Source organism: Rhinolophus sinicus, chromosome 1, assembly GCF_057876585.1.
Source record: "Rhinolophus sinicus isolate RSI-liver-muscle chromosome 1, RSI-T2T, whole genome shotgun sequence".
Lineage (NCBI taxonomy): Eukaryota > Metazoa > Chordata > Mammalia > Chiroptera > Rhinolophidae > Rhinolophus > Rhinolophus sinicus.
In genome coordinates, this window is record NC_142501.1 from 210,786,814 (window position 1) to 210,808,555 (window position 21,742).

Consider the following 21,742-nt stretch of genomic DNA (forward strand, 5'->3'; position numbering starts at 1 on the left):
GCCTACAGCGCTCTGTCTGCAATCTGGCCGATGCCTGTTTTGCTGACACCCCGTCTGCGCCTGTCTTCCTGCTCAGTCCTCTCCAGCCCTCCTCTCGAACACGCCGAAGTGATTTCTCACTCAGAACTTTACACCTGCCGTACTCTCCCCCTCGATTCCCCGCCCCCAGATCTCTGCAAGGCTCGCGCGTACCATACAGGTATCGCTCAAAGGCCCCCTCCACGGGGCCTTCCTTGAATGCCACCCCCTAGACCCCACCCCAGGCATTTCCGTATCCCTGTACCTTTCTAGTATCCCTTGTGTCATTGCACTCGTCACTGAAAGGGACTCCATGTGTTCATTCATCTGTCCTCTGGGTTGTTGGGCTCCTGCACCAGGACAGACCTTCCACGAGGGCGGCAGCTTTCCTCACTGTTCACTGCTGTATGCCCTCCCTACTAAGCAGTGCGTGTGTATGTGTATACATACACACACACACATATATGTACACACACAGATATGTACACACAATGCATGATGCATGTACATGCTTATATACACCACTAAGCAGTATGTAAAAGTGTGCACACAAGTATGTATATGCATAGGTACATACCCAGTAAGCAGTATACATGCACACGTATGTGTATATATATGCATATATCTGCACATATGGTATATACACCCATATATGTATATATGTATACACCCTCTAAGCAGTATATATACATATATTAATATATATATATATATATACCTACTAAACAGTATATATGCACATGTATATGTATATACACATATAAAAACATACCCACTAAGCAGTATATATAGGTACATATACATATATAGTATATAGATACACACATGTATGTACATCCATGTGTATGTACACCATCAGCAATATCTATACACATGTATGTGTATATGTATGTACCCACATGCACACATATGCATGTATTCATATCCACCAACTGTGTATGTATATAGACACATGTACAAATGATACATGGAACATATATGATATATAATATAAACGAATGTATATTATATAAATGAGTATATATAGATGAACAAAGAACTTGACAATTAGCCAATGAACTGATAAGATTTAATTGACTGGTTTATACTGATTGTCTCTGGGTTGGGGTCCTGAGGCCAATTTCTCCATCTCCCCAGCTGCAAACGGTCATTTTTCACGTCGCCCCTCTGGTTACCACTCTGCCTCTGCAGCCTGCACGCTCCACCCCCCACACTCCTCTTGACCCCACTGATGGCGGAGCCTATGGAAGTTTGGCTTCAGCAGCAGAGAGTCCAGGATGAGGTGTCCTGCTCTGAGTGAACCTTGAAGCGAACAAGGCTTCGTGGTTTTCAAGGAAAGGAGAAGGGTACCTTTGGGAGAACCTTCTGGCAGTTTGCCTCTAGAGTGTCTTTCTTGGAGTGGCAAGTGGACCCTCTGCTTAAAGAGCCGGAGGGTAGAAGCAAAAAAACAACAACAACAAAAAAGGGGAGTTAATTAAAATTCATGGAATAGCCAGAGGCAGTCTGCACATGAAATAGCAGAAAGTGGCACAGTTATATGATAATAGCCCTTTATGTCCCTCAAAGGAAGATTCTGGGTGAAATTGAGCCAGGATTGCACAAATGATAATTGTAGACTCAACGCTGCCTTATTACACGATGCTGATCATTTCCACACACAGGCATGTTATTAGTCGTCTCCTTCCGTATTCCAGCCTTCCACATCTGCATCTGAATTTGTAGTGGGAAAAAAATATTTGAGTAATAGCAGTCTAACCAATTTAGGGCCCAGACTGCAACAAATCCAGTTTGGAATTAAGCGGGGATTTGATTTATTATACCAGGGGTGCCAAAAAAATGTATACAAGTGGACACTTTGGTCAACGTTGCTCAAGCCGTCATCAGAAGTGTCTGGACGCTGATGGTAACCACTTGGAGCACCTCTTGTCATTGCAGAAGTCAAACGTGACTTGTACTCAACTTTTGTTATCGGTATATATTGAGTATTGCAATTTTAATACAGTTTTCCTTTTTTAAATTGTGTATACATTTTTTTGGCACCCTCTGTATGTGTTAATCAGTTGGAATGTTCAGAAACAATTGACTTGTTTTTTTCCCCCCTTAAGAATTTAGTCTTTTGGAATCATTTAAGTTGCTGGCCTTTAAGGTAATGGTAACACGGTAGGACGCACGGCAGGATTTTGAATTGGACAGTCGACAATTATGGCCTGCTCTGTCCCAGCATTATTCTAGGTGGTCGTGACAGTGTGACAAACAAGCTGGATGAGGTCCCTGATGTTACAGAGCTGACAGGTTAGTAGGGGGACAGAGAAACACACAGACAATAAACAAATATGATATCTCAACGATGGTAATTGCTTGTTGGAAGATGTGTAGTGCATTGACCCGGGGGGTGCGGGGGCTGGGGAGGTAGGACTGCTTTCATTGGAGGAGAGGGCAACAGAGAGAGCCTCTTTGAGAAGGAGACGGTTAAGCCAAGACCTAAGTGTTAAGAAGGAAACAAACCATGTGAAGCTCTGGGGGAAAGAACACCCTAGACGAAAGGCGCAGCAGATGCAAAGGTCCTGAGGCAGGGACAGCGTTCGTGATGGGGCAGTGGCAGCAGGTGTGTGTAATCCACAGCCAGCACTGTGTCTGCAAAGCAGGGACGTGGAATATATGGTTGCTCTTCTCAGGAAAGTGCGAGAGTTAATCAGTTTATAGCACAATGGTTAGAGAGCCTTAGCTGGCTCCAAAGTCTGACGGTGCTTTGTTGGAATTGGCTCGAGCAGGTCACCCTGGGCAAGTTGCCTAACTTCTCTGAGCCTGAAAAGTGACTGGTTATTCTTACGTGAGAATCATTTTTAGAATTCTGGAACATGATGTTTTTATTAGAAGCTTTTGTTTGTACAGACATCTTTTATGAAGGATGGAATCCATATCTATTTAATGAAATATTTATTCATTTCATATTAATTAGGTTGTGTTTGGCTTGAGGCATACTTTGAAGGAATTTGCTGGTTCCCAGGGATTACTTTATTAAGAGCTAAGTATCACAGGAAATGCAGGCTCACTTGTGAATGGTTTTTAAGCCTCGGCCAGAACAAATGATCCATTGCTGACCAATTTGACAGACTTCATTGCTCATTTGCCTTTCCTGACATCTTCCCATAAGGACCTCTCATTCTGTCCTTTGGATGAGTCTTCCCAGGCCTTTTCACAAGTGCCGAGTGTGGTTCCAACCTTGCTTTACCCTAAACAATACATTTCCAGCACTAAGAGTGTCAGAAGCCCCGGGCTGGTCTGGGGCCTTTGTCCCCATGACATTCTTTGGTGTTTCCTGACACTGGGTTCTCCCATATGACTCCAGGGGGGATCAGTCTCTGTGTGTAAGCAGTGGCATTCATTTATTTATGAAGCACATGGTCACCTCTTGGAATTGTCCCCAAACTTTCTCCTGTCCTTCTGTCAAAAAGAACTCCCCGCCCCAGATCTCAGGTTTGACATGTTGTTTGTTTGTTTATTGTTTCTTTTGTGTATTCATTCACAATTGTGTACCTAAGATCTACTTTTAAAACTCTTCAGGGCACTGTTCCCCAGTGCCCTCAGGACAAAAGCTAAGTGCAGGAGTTGGCTAGCACTGCATGACAGAAATCCCACTGACCAGGGGCCTTAAACTTCAGGAGCTGTTGTCTCAGCCTGGAGGCCAGAGGTCTGAGGCCAAGTGTCTGCAGGGTTAGTGTCTTTTGTGGCTTCTCTCCGTGGCTTGTAGACAATTGTCTTCTCCTGTGTCTTCACATTGTCTTTTCTCTGTGTGTATCTGTCTTCAAGTTTCCCTTTTTTGTAAGGACCCCAGTCATGTTGGCCTAGGGCCGCCCTAATGACTCATTGTAACTTAATTATCTCTTTAAAGACCCTCTCTGTAAATACAGTCACAGTCTGAGGTTGTTAGGGCTTCAACATATGGATTTGGGGAAACACAGTTCAGCCCACATCCCCAGCCTTTTAAACGTCATTCAAGGCCATCTGTCACCTGCCCCTTGCTCACCTTTGTCTCCTCATCTTTTGCCACAATCTCCATGATGTTGGCTAAGTGCCGAAGAGCATCACCTGTCACAGTCTGGAGCTCACAGATGAAGGGTCAGTGGGGCGGGCATGCTGTCCCAGCTCCCCAAGAAGAGGCCGTTGTGACTCAGCACAGCTGGATACACCGCGGACCCTGCCCCGGGTGAGGGATGACTCCCCAGGGTGCTGTCCCCTTTGTATGCTGACCGGGGGCATATAGTTTAGAATCAAGCACCAAGAAGTTTGAGCTTCCTATGCTCGCTCCTTAAGGGACTGTGGGGAAGAGCCAGATGCCCAGTACTGGTGGCCTTGGTGGCTCCCTAGGCCAATGGGAAGTTGAATTCAGGTGCTGACTTCTGATCCTGGCTGGCTCATTGCCAGATGTATTAGTCAGGGTTTCCAGAGAAATAGGACTAACAGGATGTGTATGTGTCCCCCCCCAATATATTTATATCATTTCTCTCTATGTCTAGATCTATATATGTATATCTATGATATATATCTGTACAGTGCTGCCAATGTAAGCACACAGAGGCAAGTTTGTGAACTTAATTGTCAGACCTCATATAGTTATATCTCAAAAAATCTGCAGGATGGGCTTTCAGGCTAGAAACCCAGGAAGAGTTGACGTTGCAGTTCAAGTCCAAAGATTGTCTGTTGCAGAATTCCCTCTTGCTCAGGAGAGGTCAGTCTTTATTCTAGCCAGGCCGTCACCTGATTGGATGAGGCCCAGCCACAGTACGGAAGGCAGTCTGCTTTACTCCAAGTCCACTGGTTGAAATTCACCAAAAGCACCTTCACAGATACATCCAGAATAATGTTTAAATACATGTCTGGGCACCGTGGCCCAGCCAAGCTGATATATAAAATTAACCATCACATCAGACAGTTGGGAAATTGTCCCTGAGGTCCTTCTTGGGCCACCTCTGCACATGTCCACAACGTTTTCCGCCTTTACCTTCAGAACATGTATGAATTATGATCACGCTCATAATAATGGTAAATAATTCAGTAAGGGCTTTCCATGCAGCCCTCATGACCACCCATTAAGGTAAGTACTTCTCGTATCCCCATTTTGCAGCTGCGGAAGGTGAGAAAACTGCTGACATATGCTAACACGTACCACAGCGTCCTCTCCCCGTGACACACTTCTTTCTCCCTGCCCTTCGCTTAACTCTTCCTGAAGCCAAGTCTTGACCCCTAAGAAACAGTTCAAGTGCAGCCTTTTCCGAATGCCTTTCCCTAAACCCATATCCCGGTTCGGGTCCCTTGCCTGGGGTCGCTGAGCCCCACGTGCTCGCCTCTCCCGTAACACTACCCTTTCCTAAAGAGTACTTATCCATTCATTCATTCAGTCAGTCAGTCAGTCAGTCAGTCAGTCAGCCAGCCAGCCAGCCAGCCAGGGATATTCACCAAGTGCCTGCTGTGTGTCAGGCACTGTTCTAGTCACCAAGGGTGGGACAGTGAATAAAAGAGAGAAAAATCCCTCTTCTCACAGGGTTTAAACATAGTGGGGGAGACTAACAGATAAACCAAGAAGCGTATTATGTGGCCAGAGCTGGTCAGTGTTATGGAGGAAATAGGTGTGTGTGTGGGGGATGGTAGCTGAGGAGGGGTCGGTGCTTTCACACAGGGAGGCCAGGGGTACTCACCTGATAAGGTGGCCTGTGAGCCGAGCTGGAAGGTGAGGGCCCAAGTCTGTGGACATGGGAGAGCACGACAGACGCAGGAATGGCATGATGGCCGGCTTGGGAGTGAGCAGGGGGACAGTAACAGATGTGATTCGCGGAGGCCTGGGGCTCGCCTGAGGGCGGCCCAGGGACCCATAGTGAGGGACTTTGGCTTCAGTCTGGTGTTGTTTATTCATCCCGTTAAACCTTGAGTTCCTGGGAAAGTGTCATAGCTTCATGTGTAGCATACCAGGCCCACAGGAGGCATTTAATAAATGTTTATTCATCCAAATGAGTGTTTTGCTTGAGGTGAACTTTTGATTACTTCAATGAGACCACCATTGATTAAAGCCCACAAGGGCTGTCAGTGCTGTGAAAAGTCGTCATATAGTTTGTGTATCAGATGGGGATGTGCTCAGCAGTGAGAAGCAGAAAACCTACCATATAGTGGCTTAAACCGAGAGGGGTTTATTTTTCTCACAGAACAAGAAGTCTGAAGGTAGGTGGCTCCACGATAAACCAGTTCAGTGTCTCTGAGGCGCTCTTGGCCTCATGGTCACAAGAGGCTGCTACAGCTCCAGACATTACATACGTGTTCCATGTAGGATGGACAAGAAAAGTGGTGAAGGGGAGAAAAGTGGGACCATCTGTAGCTAGTCCCTTTTATCCACAAGCAAGACTTTTCCTAGAAGTTTCTAGCAGGCTAATACTTCTGGCTGCAAGTGTTTAATGGATCACATTGCCTCCTTGAAGAAAATTGTCATCCTGTTATAGGGAGAAGGGGAGGATGCAATTGGGTAGTTAACAGTCCTCGTCCATCAAAGACAGTCTCGCCATCAACTAAGGATATTTGAACAATAGTACCCAGCACGATCACTCTCCTTTGTAACCATATTTAATCCTGATTCCCCCCCCAAATCAGTTGTTTCCCAGGATGTTGCTCCTGCTGGCATCGTAGTTCTTTATTGTCACACTATAGCTGTTTATTCTTTCAGTAATGTTTGCTAAGCACACTCTAGCTGGGGGTGGGGTGGGCCGTGTAGGGGAGGTCAGCTGAGTCAGGTAAGAGGGGGGCAGTCCAGCCTGGCCCCCAGAACGGCAGTGCTAGAGTCCTGGGTTCCCAGCAGGGCCCCTGCCTCTCTGATCCTGGGGTCCTCAGTCCCCCAGAGCTGGCTTACTGAGCTGTAAAGGCGGGGTTAGAGTCCTGACCAGCAAGGTCACTGCAGATGCACCAGACAAGACTTTCCTGAAGATTCTAGCACAGTGACTGCCAACTGGTCTGTACATCAGACTCCACAGGGAGCTTGTGAAAAGTACGGAATTCCAGGCCCTCCCAGAGCTCTGGGTGTGCCACAGAACTGACACCCTCAGCACTCTGAGTGTGAAATCTGGCTGGAGACCTCCATATGCCATGCAGTGTAAGGTGTCAGGGTGCAGCAGCCCCCTTCTCACCTGACGTGGGACCCACTCCCCAATTTCTGATGTGTGGTGTGCTTGCCACATGCCTTTCTTACAGCAAATCGCCTGACATCCACACTGTAATAGCGAGCACTTACGTGTTTTGTTCCAATAAATTGTAATTAATAATGATAACATCGGTTCCTAAGTGAATTAGACTAATGAGGAATGGTAATTGGGTGCTTGCCTTTCAGCAGCTTGGGTGGCTTTGACCAAATGGCTCTTCCCCCCCCTCATTAGCTGTGATTTCTCGTGGAAAGTGCTCTGAGCTGCCCTGCTAAGGAGCAGTGGTGCTGCTTGCAGCCCACCTCTTCTGTTTTGATGTTGAATGTTCTCAGGACTTGGGTAGAGGCGCCGTTTGGTGAGGAGGGCTAACTTCCCTCTGGAACACCTGTCGTGAGTTCATGAGGCCGAAAACCTGCTTAGGTTTCGCAGATTCCCTCAATTACGTGGTTGCCATGGGATTTATAGCTGGGAGGATTGGAAGCCCCCCCCCCTTCTACACTGTAAATAGGCACGAAGGACTGCCCACCTGCCCGTGCCACACAGGGCATGGCGGACCCAGCTGGAAATGACATTGTAGTTCCTCTGTGGATCTGAGCTCAGGCCTGGAGGTCAGGGCCAGGAGGGCCCTCAGGTCAGGAGGTTGTGATGCCTGCGGCAGGGGAAGGCCTGCGGGAAGGGCATTGTAAGCAGAGGGAATGGACTATGCTAGTGCTGGGAGTCAAGGGCCAAGGTGACAAGTGCACATGGATGAGACCCTGAAAGCTCAGGGGTTAATAGGGGACCAGGCCAGCAGGGTCCCTGCCTTCATGGTGCTAGGGGTCTGAGTGTCAGACAGTAAACGGGGACTTATAACCCAGCATATGACCAGCACAGTAGAAATAGGGGCTGTGGGAGCCCATTGGGAAGCGTACTCAGTGCAGCCCTTCGAGAGGCCGGAGTGGGGTGCGCAGGGCGGGAAGGCCAGGGTGGGAGGAGGTAGTGATGGTGGGGAGACTGTAATGAAATTCCAAAGGCTGTAGCTGGTTGGCGTGAAGGGTGTGTGTTGGTGTATGTGTGAGGTGTGTATGTGTGCAGGTGTGGTATGCATGAGTGTGTGCAAGTCTGTATATTGTATATATACAAGGCGTGATCAACAAATACAGTGAATGTTTAAATAAAAACTTTTATTACAGTAAAAGACTCCTTGCCATCAATCCCCCTCAAAATACACATCGAATACATTTATCCCATCATTCTTGCCACTTTCTGAAGCAGTTCCAAAAGTCCTCTTTCGTGAATGTCTTTAGTTGTGCTGTCGTGGCTGCCTCGATGTCCTGATTCATTCTGACTTTGGGGAAGAGCCAGAAGTCGCATGGTGCCAGATCCGGTGACTAAGGTGGATGAGGACACACCGTAATGTTTTTATTTGACAGAAATTGCCGTACCAGAAGCGATGTGTGACACGGAGCATTGTCATGATGGAGGATGATTTACAACACACTTTAAAACACACCTTCTCACAACTGTAGCTGACACCCGACTGCACCGAACAAGTTGAAACTTGTCCCACAGTAAGGTTGGACACGCCACTTCCCGTATTGAAGACCCTGCCTTTCTGTTGGATGGGACTCGGCAGCAGCATTCACCATAGTTTTTGATCACACCTCGTCTTATATGGGTGGTGTGCCTGTCTGTGTGTATGTGTATACATGTGTGTGGTGTGTGCATGTGTGTGTATTTGTATATATATGGGTTGTGTGTGGTGTGTGTCTCTGTGTGTATGTGTGCCTGTGTGTGGATGTGTGTGTGGTGTATGCCTGTGTATGGTGTATCTGTGTGTGTGTGTATACAGAGGGTGCCAAAAAATGTATACACATTTTGAAAAAGGAAAAAACTATTAAAATTGCAATACTCAATATATACTAATAACAAAAGATGAATACAAGTCACGTTTGACTTCTGCGATTACAAGAGGTGCTCAAAGTGGTTACCGTCAACAGTTTTTTCCTTTCTTAAAATGTGTATACATATTTCTGGCCCTCTCTGTATATGAGTGGTGTGTGTGATGTGTGTGCACAGTTGTGTTCTAGGTGACATGGGCACGGAGGGCTTCGAATGCCAACATGCGGACCATGACAGCTTCCTGGAGGCTAAGGAATGCCCTGGCAGCGCTTCTAGTTTTCCATTTCTCGGAAGTCCCCACTAGGCAGAGGGACATCTGCAAAGACCAGAGCAGAGGGGGGACTGGCCGGTTAGGAAGCTTCCGCTATGAAATTTTCTGTCTCTGAAGTTTGAAGCATTCAGCTCTACCAGAAATCGCTCTGGTGGCAGGGACTCATGTAGAGAGGACGCAGGATAGGGGCTCAGGCTGGAATGTGGGTCCTGGGTAGCACGGCTGCAAGCCAGCAGCTGCTTTGGGAGTTGTGTGCTCTCAGTGCCTCCTCATTCTTCAGGGCTTGGGTCGGATCCAGGTATCAGGGCCCACACTCATCAGCCCACATCTGTGGGGCTGCTTCCACTTGCTCCCAGAAGACCTCACCTTAGACGTGGAGGGGTCACAGGTGGATGGCCAGATGGACATTGACTGAGTTTTCCTTTGCTGTGGCTGCTGAGACAAAGTACCATAAACTTAGGGGCTTAAAACGGCAGAAAGTTTTTCTCTCCCAGCTCTGGAGGCTCTGGGAGAATCCATTCCATGCCCTTCCTCGAGCTTCTGGCATTGCTGGCAATCCTTGGTGTTCCTTATAGATGCATCGTCTCTCCAGTCTGCCTCTCCTCCGTGTGTGTCTTATTCTCCAAATAAGGTGACGTGCCCCGGCGGCAAGGGTCAGACCTTGGGTTTGTTTTTCTGAGCATAGCTGTTCAAACATGACAGCCTGCTGTTCCTTCCTCTTAGACTTTTTTTCCATTCCATGCCCTGTGCCTCAGTCGTTCTGCCTGACAGAAAACCTGGGGGCTGCTCCCAACTGTCCTTACTCCTTGGTTTTGCCACGTGAAGGGCTCAGCTCAAGCCATCCTGGCAAGTCAGTAGACATGTCCCCCAGAGCTGCCCAGGCCTGCTCGGCTCGGGTCATTGGGGCAGAAAGGTCTGTGACCCTGTGTCCTGGGAGCAGACCTTCCTCACCACACCCCGCTCTTCCTTCAGATGACTCTCTAGTTGTGATGACAGTACTAGTAATCACTAGTAATCATAAATTGCCACTTGTTGAGAGCCCTTGGTCTAGGAGCATTCTGTGTGCATAACCCTATGAGAAATAAAGAAAACTCACCTCCATTCAGTGCCTGCAATGTACCGGTATCGTAGCACCTGCCCCTTCGCCCTGGCAGACATTCCCTCCCATGTCCTCACGACAGCCCTGGGAGGAAGAACAGATCACTCCCATTTTACTGATGAGTAGACTGAGGCTCAGAGAGGCTGGGTGTCTTGCCTATGGTCACACAGCAAAGAGCTGGACTATAAGCCCTGGTCACAGTGATCCCAGAGCCCAAACTCTTTCTTTGTCTCTACCCAGTGCAATAAACTTTATTAGACATTTTCTTTTTTTTTCTCTTTTTTTTTTCATTTTAGCCTCTATATCCTGGTCAGGTTGATTTGGCTGTTGCTACCAGCCTACCAGCCTCGCTTGGCCAATGAGGAAGCAAGGCCACAGGGGCAGGGATCTGTGCATGGCCCCACTGCTTGTCTGCAGGAGGGCTAGGAGAAGAGCCCAGCTGCCCTGACCCCAGGTCAGCCTGCTTAGCTCTGTGTCCTGGGAAACATGGCGTGTCTCTAAGAGGTCATAGAAAATAGATCCAAGCCCTCAGTTTACCTAGGAGAGTGTCAAGGCCCAGCCACACCCATTCATCATCGTAGAGCTAGCCAAGACCCCCATCAGTGGACCTGTCTTCCTTTACTTGTAAATCCTAGCTTCCAAGCTCTCTTACATCTTGTACCAACAGCCCTTCTTCAGACTTCTAAACTCTATTCAAATCATTAGCTCTGCTTTGAAAGCCGGAATTTTAATTTAATTTTGAAGCATCTCTCCCAATTCCACCTCAGTCTCTGAGCTGCTGTGAGTGTCACCCTCCTTGTGCCCCTCCCTGGGCGGTGAGAGTCACCTGGGCACCTTTGCCCGTCGTCATAACCGATGATGATGGTTATGGTTATGACAAGAGTCAGAGAGGTCTTCATTTGATGGGACTTGGAAGCATGGGCGTGGGACAGACTCTGTCCAATCACAGCCCGAGGTCTTCGAGACTGATGCAGCCAGCTGGACCAGGGGACTCCCAGCCCCGGCAGACACAGGGTCTTCTGAGAAGAGAAATGAGAAGTGAGAGAGATGAGAAATCCTAATGGGTGGAATGGCTGGCCTGCACACATGGGTCTCAGGGACTTGTGCCCAGGGCTCCAGAAGTCTGTGCCATGATCCCGACAAAGCCAGGGCACCGTGGTGCTTTTGAGCAGCACAGCTTTGCCACCAGTGCTGTACAGTTTCAAGTTCAGTGGAAAAGGACGTTCTATAGGCCTTTATGCCATCACTTTTACTGCCCGGAAAAACAGCCCTTTGGAGGTTTCACTAACTCTGCTAATTAAGGCATTAAAATTCACATGATATTGACTGTCCCCCTCATACTGATGGGCACTCTCACTGCCTCAGTCTCTTTCAGTCTCTTTCAGTGTCACCCTGGTGGTGCAGGGTGGGCTTTGCTAACTCAGTCCAGACTGAGGCTGAGACTGAGACAGAATCAAAGCTGGCTTCAGAATTTAGCCTCGTATTTAAATTGTCTCATGTCTGCCTCAGATAGATTCATGGCACGTCGGAGCTGAAAGGGGTCCGGTTTCCAAGAGAAGAGCAACCTGGGATGCCCAGAGAAAGCCCCCAGCTCCTTAGCCGGGTCCTCAGGCCCATGACCTGGTGTTCTCTCTCATGTGCCCTGTCCTCAGGGAGGAAGTGTCATCGCTGAGAAGTGCTGGCTGGGGAGGCGGAGAGTCTGGGCTTGAGTCCTGAGTCAAGGTCTAAAACCTTGTGCCTCTCTTCCTTCACCTGTCAAGTGAGGGCCATGATAGTAGCTACCTGTAGTGGGTTGGACAGTGTCCCCCCGGCACCTCAGAATGTGACCTCATTTGGAAGTAGGGTCTTTGCAGATACAATTAGTTAAGATGGGGTCACTCTGATTAGGGTGGGCCCTGAGTCCAGTAGGCTGCTGCTCTTATAAGAAGATGAGATTTGGACGCAGAGACACAGACACACAGAGGAGAGAAGGCCATGCGACAATGGTGGTGGAGGTTGAAGGGCTACCGCCGCACACCCAGGAATGCCAAGGATTGATGGCAACAGCAGAAAGTAGAAGAGGCAGGAAGGACCCTCAGAGCCTTCGGAGGGGCACAGCGCTGCTCACACCTTGATGCTGGGCTTCTGGTTTCTAGAACCATGAGACGATTATGTTTCTTTTTTGAAGCCATCCAGTTAGTGGTCCTTTGTGCTGACAGCTGGAGGAGATGACTACAGATCCTCATGGGTTGTTGGGAAGATTGGATGACGCCGTCCTTATTGGCTGGTCATGGTACACAGTTCATGTTTGCCCGGCTCGTTTTCTCCAGCCCTGCCTCACTCCGTGCTGTGCCCTAGGGCTCTGCGCCTTTCTCATGTGCCTTTCCTCTGGAAGCCTCGCCCTGTGCCCTTGCCACCTTCCATCCGGCCATGCTCGCCCTCTGGCGTTAATTCCTCCAGAGATTCTCTGACAACCCATCCTCCCCACTCTGCCCCCGGCTGCCCCCAGTAAGGGAGTCACTCCAAAGGCAGACCTTGGTGGGTTTGACTCTGCCCTGCTGTGTAGCAGGCTGTTGAACTCTGGGCAAGTTCATTAGTGCCTTGGGGCGACAGCGTCCTCGTGCTCCAGGGAAGATGGTGGCTTTATTCACAAGGGCCTTGTGGGGATTAGCAGTTCGTTCAGTATCTGGCCGGCAGTAAAGCGCTGAATACACAGGAGCTGTCACCGTTGCACTGTGACCTCTCCTTTGTGGCCCAGTGCCCATGAGTCTTAGTTTGTCTTTCCCCAGGAGCAGGCTCGGAGGTAAGAATTCAGGTACAGAGTACAGGAGAGGTAGAGAAAGCACAGGTAGGTGAGGTGGGAAGTGAGTCAGGGAAGGAGCGGCAGGAAGACTGCCAGTAAAGGGGTGCCATCAAGCCAGTTACCCACGTGGGCAAAATCTCAAACTCTGGGAGCTCCGGGAGCCCCAGACTTATCCCACTGGATGGACAAGGGGCTGGGGCTTAGATGCCCACCCCCAGCACAGGTCGAATTTTGCTCCTGCCGCGGTAACTGTGGCATTGCCGGTCTGTTGCTCAGATCCACAGTGGGCTCTCCTGGCAGACAGAGTCCCCCGGAAAGAGAATTAGGGTACCAGCCGAGACTGAGTGTAAATACTTGGTGAACAGGTGAATCTGGTCCAGCTCCTCCAATTGAGGAGCAGAGGCTGGAGGACACCGGCTGGCACGGTTGACCTGGCGTGGGTCCCGTGCCTGTTCCAGACGCGGAGACGGGGTGACACAGCGCGAGCTGCTCCGCTGGCAGGTTTTCAGAACACAGACTCGAACCCCGGAGTAGAGATGCAGGAGGGCTGCCATTTCTTTTTCAGCGTTGGCCTGAATGTTCTCCCCTTTGGCTGTCGCTCAGGTATGCATCGTGCAGAAGCGAGACACGAAGAAAATGTACGCCATGAAGTACATGAACAAGCAGAAGTGCATCGAGAGGGACGAAGTTCGGAATGTGTTCCGGGAGCTGCAGATCATGCAGGGCCTGGAGCATCCCTTCCTGGTCAATCTGTGGTGAGTGACGCCCTCTGCGGCCCCTGTGATTCCTCGTGACGCAGCCAAACGCTGGCGCAGCTCTGCCGGATGGCATCTCGTGCTGTAAAGAGAAAGGAACGAAATCTTCTGGGTTCAGATCTTCTTTTGGATATTTTGTAGAGTGCATTTGCTGGTGAAATTGTATGTTGAATTTTAATTCCGTTCTCTTACCTGGTGAATCAGAGTTGAAAATAGATCTAGAAGAGAAGGGCTTTGTTGATCTGAGAACACATGTGGAATGTGATAAGAGAATGCCAAATAGTGCCTTCTAAGGGGAGTCTGACTTTTTAGAAAATCACACACACAGTATTGAGGGCAAGAAAGACTCAGCATGGCTGCCCCGCGTGGACGTGCTACATTCCAAGTTCTGAATCCAGCCCCCAACGCCCACCGGCATCCATGTTCTGGAACTTTCTCTCCATCCCATCCCTGGTTATTATCTCTGCTTTAAATCCGCATCCGAGAAGTGCCACCCAGCTGGTGGTTCCCTGCCTCTGGGCTGTGGCATGTGACATCTGTTCCTGAAACCTCCCCCTCCCCGGCTCACCAGCTTCCTCTAACCAAATCCTGTGTGTGCCTTTCCTCCAGCTTATGAGGCATGTAGGCCAGGAACCTACAAAAGCAAGGGCTGTTCCTTGGTTCTTTGTTTCTGGGCATCTAGCACAGTCCCAGACACGTGGGAGGCACTGACTAAATGTGTCCCGAGCTGGGTTTTGTTGAAGGGGGAGAGGACAGGCTATTGTAGGAAATAAATTCTGTTTCATTCTGCATCTCAATTGACTGCTCATTCATCTTAAGAACATGAAGGTGACCCTGATGGGAGTGTCTAGTGCAGCTTGTACTCCTAATACCACCAGTTATTGCGATTGCTCATCAAAAAAGCACCCCGAACCTTGGATGATACAGCACAAGGCAGGACATTGATTGTGCTGTTTGAGAAAATCGAGGCATATCTGGCAGATGCCGCAGACGTGGCATTTCCATGGGGAAAACCAGACTGCCACACAGGAGAGTCTGAGTGACAAAGGCAAGTTCTTCGTGTCTCTGGCAGTGATTCAAACATGGCCATTCTTTGGGGGAGATAAACCCTTTCATGTTTTGACTGCTGTACAGGGAATTTTTTTTTTTAAGTAAATTTCTAATCAGGAAAGCGTTCATTGCACAATTCAGAAAATGAAACACCGAGGAAGGCAACCACGGCCAGAATGTGCCCACGTCCAGATTACATTTGAGTGTGTAGTTCTGCTTGTACTGTTTTTCTTATATCGATGTGTGTCACATGCATAACATTTTGTATTCTGCTTCTTCAAATTCATGGGCTTCTCGAAGTACTATTTCATGACTGTAAAGTTTTTGTGGATCCTTTTTGATGGGTACATAGCATTCCCCTTGGAGAAGCTCACCAAGGTATCTAACCCTAATCCTATCATATACGTCATGGAGGGCTGTTTCTAGTTATCTGCAGTGTAAATAATACTGAGACGAGGCTCTCTGAGCTCAGACATTCACAGAGGAGATTCCTCAGAGTGGGCCAAGGGGATCGGATGCTTGTCAGGGCTGGGACGTGGGTTGGAAGAGCGGGGTTACATCAGAGCAGTCCCTTCTGAGGCACCATTTTTTGGATGCTCTGTCCACGGTCTCCAAGATGCCAACAGGTTAATGACAGACACCACTTAATTCCATGAAAGTGCTGGGTAAATAAGAAAACTCTGCACATGTTGGGCTCTGATGGCATTGTGTTCCCACTGTAAGCAAGAAAGGAGCGGATCTGCTGCTTGATTTGCAGTCACCTCTCAGACTCTCTGGCCTTAATGTTTTACCTGTTGATGGAGATAATAATACTGTCTACTGCTAGGAATGTTTCGAGAATTAACTGAGAGGAAAAGATATGAAAGTATGTTTCCTGTACATGAAAATGTTCACTATAGAACTGTGTGTGTATGTGTGTGCGTGCGTGCACACATGTGCACGCTTGCGCACACATATATATGATAATGGATGGATGGATGATAGATCGATAGATAGATAGATAGCTCCTTCAAGCTGTAAGTGACAATCCCTTGGTCAGTAGTGAGTACTTTGTACACTGTATGTTACCAGGACTTATTTAGGTATAGGGGACAGAAACTTAAACGTGCTTCAGCCCAAAAGGGAATTTCTTGGGTCTATAACTAAAAAGTGGAATTCCAGATGACTTGATATCTGTCTGTCTCCTGCTTTCCCCTGCGTTAGCTTTATTTTCAGAGCCACGACTCATGCTAACTGCTGGCCGCTCTAGTTTCTCCTCCGAGCGAAGCAGCAGAGGCTGAAGGTCACGGGCTGGCAGGACTGACCTGGCGTGGATCGCGTGCCCATTCCAGAAGCAGTGGGGGAGGCAGTGGAAGATTGTTCCCACCTGGTCTCGGAAACAGAATGAGGGAGGGGTAGCTCCAGAGGGAGATTGGGAGCTGTTTCCAGAAGACAGTGGATTGTGCCACATGATCAGTGCTCGTTTCTCAGACCTTATACCCTTGTATTGCAGTCTGCATAACGGCCGGAGAGTTTTGGTCTCATTTCTCATTGAGGGAAAGCAGGGCTCAGAGGAGCTCCTTACCTTGACTGAATCAATTGAATTGAGACAAACTCGACACAATCCCACAGGGCCTGTGGTTTTTAGTTCTTGTAGGGAAATGAGCACTGGCATTTATTGGTACTTGATCAGAGTCTTCTTCATGTTTTTTTTTTTGGTTTTTTTTTTTTAATTCCCTAACAGCCTCTTTAGTTTCCTACCATCCTAATATTATCCCCATTTTACAGATAGGGTATCTGAGTCCCACCATTTGTAAGTGGAGGAGATGGGACTTGAACCCAGGCTATCTGGTTTCATGGCCCATCCTTGCAACCCCTTTACCACAGCTGCTGTGAGAAGGCTCCGGCCCTTCCCTGCTTAGCCCACCACCCCTTTTTCCCTGCGTGGAGCCCTTCCGGCTGGGCTTGTATTTGGCTGCGTCTCTTGGCCGGGTGGGAAGGGAGCAGCGTGTGGAATTGCTTGGTGGTTCATAAGGACACCACCGCCTTATATTAATTATACGCCAGCTCTTCATCTCATTACGCAGAGGGTGAATTATCGCAGCCTCGGAAATCCTGACTCTGCCCCTTCGCATTCTTCTTTTTCGCTGACATGCTTTATAATTGGCACAGTCGAAGGCTGGGCATGGATTAGTGTTCATGACAATTTTGTCTAAAGGATGACTGATGTGTGCTCTGAAGCCTGTGATTATCCAGGTTGAGTTTTCAAGTGCAGTATTTTCACCTGTTCTGAAGTGAAGCTGTGGTGTACTCTTGGGCTTAAGCCAACCAGGGCAAAGGAGAAAAGGAATGAAAGAGAAATCACATCCCAGTGAGGGGGGTGCATTAACGGGAGCCCTGCGGAGGTGGGAGTGGAAGACGAGGGGAGGGCAGAGGTGGGGGAACATTTTAACACTCTGGCTCTGAGATCTGACCTACCAGGATCCAATCTCAGCTCTGCCTCCCTCAGGCTCTGAGGCTGTGATGGATTAAATTGTGTCCCCCGCCCTCCATTCATTTGTTGAAGCCCTACCCTCAAAGTGACTGCCTGGAATAGGGTCTTCCGGTAGTTATTAAGGTTAAATGAAAGGATACCTATGTACCAGCGTTGCTATAAGGACCAGACATATGCCGGGACCCACACTGGTGTGGATTTATGAACCCCTGCTCTTCAGGGTAGCCTCTGGCTGGACCGCTCGCTGTCCCCTTCTCTTGTAGCAGTGGACCTGATGACATGCTGCCTTTGGAAGATGAGTCTTGAGCTTTTAGTACCAGGTTTTTATCCTGAATAAATAAATGGCAGTAGGTGGGTAGTTCATTTGTATTTTCAGACTGTATTTCCAAAATCCGTTTCTACTTACCTGATTGGTTGTTGTTACTAGACCAGCTGTTAAAATGTTTTGTTTAAAATTGGGCAGGTGCCTTCCCTGCCCAACTTACTGCTGAAGTAACTGTGGGAATGAACACCTGGCAGAATAGGATGGGAACAGACACCTGGGCTCAGTGTAAACAGTTCTCACAGCGAGTGTATGTTTCTGGAACCTTCCCTAAGTAGCGATGGACTGAGTCAAGACACAGATCTATGTGCCACTCTAAGTCAAGAAAGAACCACTTCAATTAATGGTTAATTTTTTTTTTTTAAAGCATTGAGAGTTTTGATTAAAGTAAAACTACATAAGCCGCTTACAGGGGGCGCTGCCCTGGCGGAAGCAGGGGGACAGGAAAGGAGGGTGCGGGAGGACAGGCACTGGGAGCCCAGGGAACCTTAGATGAAGGATAGAGCCCTTCACAGATAGTCACCAGCTGCTAAGCAGCCTCGTTTCCATAAGAACAATCGTCTTCGGCCTTGACTATTGCTATAACCTCCCAACTAGAATTTGCACATTGAGCGGGTTACATAGATTACATATCACTAGTTGTCCTACACAGGGTGTGTCAGCCAGCTCGCCTGCTGTAACAAGTTTCCCTAGACAGGGACGGCTGAAACAACAGACCTTTACTTCTGGCAGTTCTGAAGGCGGGGACGTCTGAAATCAGGGCCCCAGCAGGGCTGGTTTCTGATGAGGGCCCGTTTTCTGGTGTAGAGATGGCTGTCTTCTTGCAGTGAATTCACTGTGGGGAAAGAGATCACCTTTCTATTCTGACAAGGGCACTAATCTCATCACGAGGGCTCCCCCCTCATGGCCTGCTCACCTCTCAAAGGCCACACCTCCTACTTCCATCACAGTGGGGACTAGGTCTCCAAGATACACAGTTTTGCAGGACACAGACATTTAGTTCAGAGCACAGGGCAGGTCTTATCCAAGTGCAGTCTGAGCACACCCCTCTTCCGAGGAGAGCCCTGCCATGGTTCCCACAGCCCCCAGGGTAAGTGTCTGTCCACGACCTGGCCTCTGACATGATGTCACGCTCTCCTCCCGACACCACCCCTGCTGCCATCGTGGTACATCTGTGTCCCACCATGCTACCTGATCAGAGGTACCTGAAATGCGTCTTGCTGTCTGTATCTCTCCAGGCCTTTGCACATGCTTTTACTTCTGCCTGGAACAGTGTCCGCCTTTGTTCACTGTGAGAACTTCAGCTCGTCTTCCCACAAGTGTTCACGCGTCAGATAGATATTCCTTGGGCCTTTACTGGGTACCAGGCACTGTCTTAATTTCTCAGGTCACAGAGACGAAGAGAAGCCATATGCTCCTGCCTTCTTGGAGTGTTTGTCCAGGCATCACCTCCCCCATCGAGCGTCCTCAGGACTGCCCCCCACAACCCCCGGGCAGTGCTTTTTCGGGACTCAGTTCCGGCACAAGGCAGCTGATTTACGTGTTTTTATGTCTATTTCCTCCGTTAGCAGTGAGCTGCTTGGGGAATGGGACTAGGCCATATTCATCTCCGTATTCCCAGCATCTGATGTTCAAGAAGTTAATTCATTGAACGTTCGGTAAGGGCCTTTGTGATGCCAAACACTGTGCTAAACACTGGTGACAGGACGTGAGTGAGACAGCCTCTCCATCTCCGCAGAGCTTCCGTGCTCTGCGAGGGCTGGATCAAATGGGGCCCGGTGGATGCAAGCCCTTTGGAAAGGATTATGTGTTAGTGATGTGTACGTTCCTATACTTCCTTCTGAGGAAAACCGAAGTATGAATAACAACCTGTAAGTTCTTTGAACAGTTTACGCGTGTGAGATTGCTGGTGGGAGGCAATGCATTTGGTTATACCCGTAAGGACTACACATAAAGCCAGTGGCTGCTCAGTGCCCGGGCAAGTTCACGTTAAGCTCCCATCCAGAAAGAGACACAAAGATTGCTGTAGAATGTATTAGGTTGGTGCAAAAGTAATTCTGGTTTTTGCAATTTTTAACCTTTTAAACTGCAATTACTTTTGCACCAATCTAGTAATGTGTTTTAATGGGAAGCACTTACCTGCTGTAGTGAGCTTAATTAAATTGGAAACTCTGGTGGCTTTGCTCCTTGAGTTTCTGAAAGTCATGTGGCAGCCTCCCTGATGTTCTCCCAAATCCAGGCACACGCCCACCGCCCCAGCGCCCCTCAGGTCTTTGCCCCTGATGTGTCCTCTGCCTGAGAGAATTTTCTCTAGACACCTGCAAGGTGTGTCCCTTCACGTCCTTCACGTCTCCGTCAAGTGTTGCCTTCCATTCGAGCTCTCTCTCTGATCGTGCTGCCTGGGCAGTCCTTAACTGACTTCCGGGCTTTATATGCCGTGGCCCTTTCCACCTTGTAACACACACATTTCACTTATTTATTTTGTATGCGTCCTTCACACACACACACGCGGAAGAAGGCTGGCTCCACGAGGGCGGGAACCCTTGTCTGCATTTTCCCCACCCTATTCCCAGCACTCAGAACCATGTCAGGGCATCAGATGGGTGCTCAGTAGGTACCCGCTGAATGGATGGGTTGAATAAATAAAGCCCCCCGCCCCCCACAGATTATATGCAGGGGCCATGAGGGGCCGGCTCACTTGACTGTTCATACACTGACCCACGCTGATCTGGAAACCAAAACCAAAAGCAAACCTTTAGTCCTCTAAAGCCAACAGAAATTATTTTGCTCCTCTGTGCCAACATTGACAGAGCAAACAGTGTTTCCACCTCCCTACCTCTGACCCAGAGTCAGTTTACGAAGCTGAGAAAGGGAAGTCACCTTTTATTACCACTGGTGGTAGCGATTCTAATAGCGGGTGACTGGCGTCATTCTCAGTGCTTCCCCCTGGTTGGCTCGTTCCTTCTGCACCAGCGCCCTGTCGGGGGTGCTCTGCTTCTCCAGCTCACAGAGGGGACAGCTGAGGCAAGGGAGGCTCAATGGCCCTGATGTGAGTGGTCCGTGTGCTCCACTAGAGCCATGGGGTGTCCTGCACCCCAGTGCGGCACTGCCTCTGGGTTCATGGGAGGTCATTCACTCAGCACCTCTTTAGCGAGCCCCTGTCACGCAGGGGCACTGTCCTGAGTGCTGGTGACATGCACAGAGCAAAACAGACCTGGTGCGCCCCTTTCCCAGTGTAGACAGGTAGACAGGCAAACTTCAAATAGTCATAAAAATATGGAGAATCCAAGACTCTAGCAAGTGCTGAGAAGGAAACTCCAAGCCTGTGAACTGAGAAGACCTTGGCATCCCTCTGTGGCATCGGGGAGACGCCCTGAGGAAGTGGCCCCTCTGGGTTCCATGGCAATGACTGCTCACGGCAGGTCGGCATGGCAGGCATCATTACACATGAGGAAACTGAGGCTCAGAGAAACTGAGCTATTGACTGTGCAGGCCTCACAGTTTAGGGGGGGCTGGAGCCAGGACTCACACCAGCCTGCCTGACTCCAGAGCCTACACTTTCTAGAACGTGGCACTGCCTTCATAGTTCTAGCTGGTGCACTTAAAGTTGTTTGACATTGTGAAGGCATTTCTGAAGGACATCTGAGACCTGCCATTGGGATCTTACCTTCTATGTGGAAATCAGACACTTTCCTTCTGTGGGCTGTAGTTTTCTCAGCTGTGCACTGAAGGCCTTAGGTTCTGTCCAAGAGGTTTGGTTTCCCCTGGCTTCCCCAGAGTCCTAGGGGGTCCAGGAAGTTCCTGAGGCATCACTGTGAGTTGATGGGGTCGGATGTGCAGGGGCCAGGCCTCTGTCCAGCCTCATTCTGCATTTTCTATGTGTTCGCGTTCTACATTTGCTGTCGCTGAAGGA

General features: G+C 49.0%; 1 protein-coding gene across 2 annotated transcripts in view; it reads left to right on the plus strand.

Moving 5' to 3' along the window:
* The window catches only part of STK32B (serine/threonine kinase 32B), a 263,966-nt gene that overhangs the window by 68,473 nt on the left and 173,751 nt on the right, over positions 1-21,742 (plus strand). For both annotated transcript variants that reach the window (XM_074321189.2, XM_074321198.2), the window contains exon 3: positions 13,833-13,984. In XM_074321189.2, the coding sequence (XP_074177290.1) occupies positions 13,833-13,984 (152 nt within the window). The remainder of the gene's footprint in view (positions 1-13,832; positions 13,985-21,742) is intronic.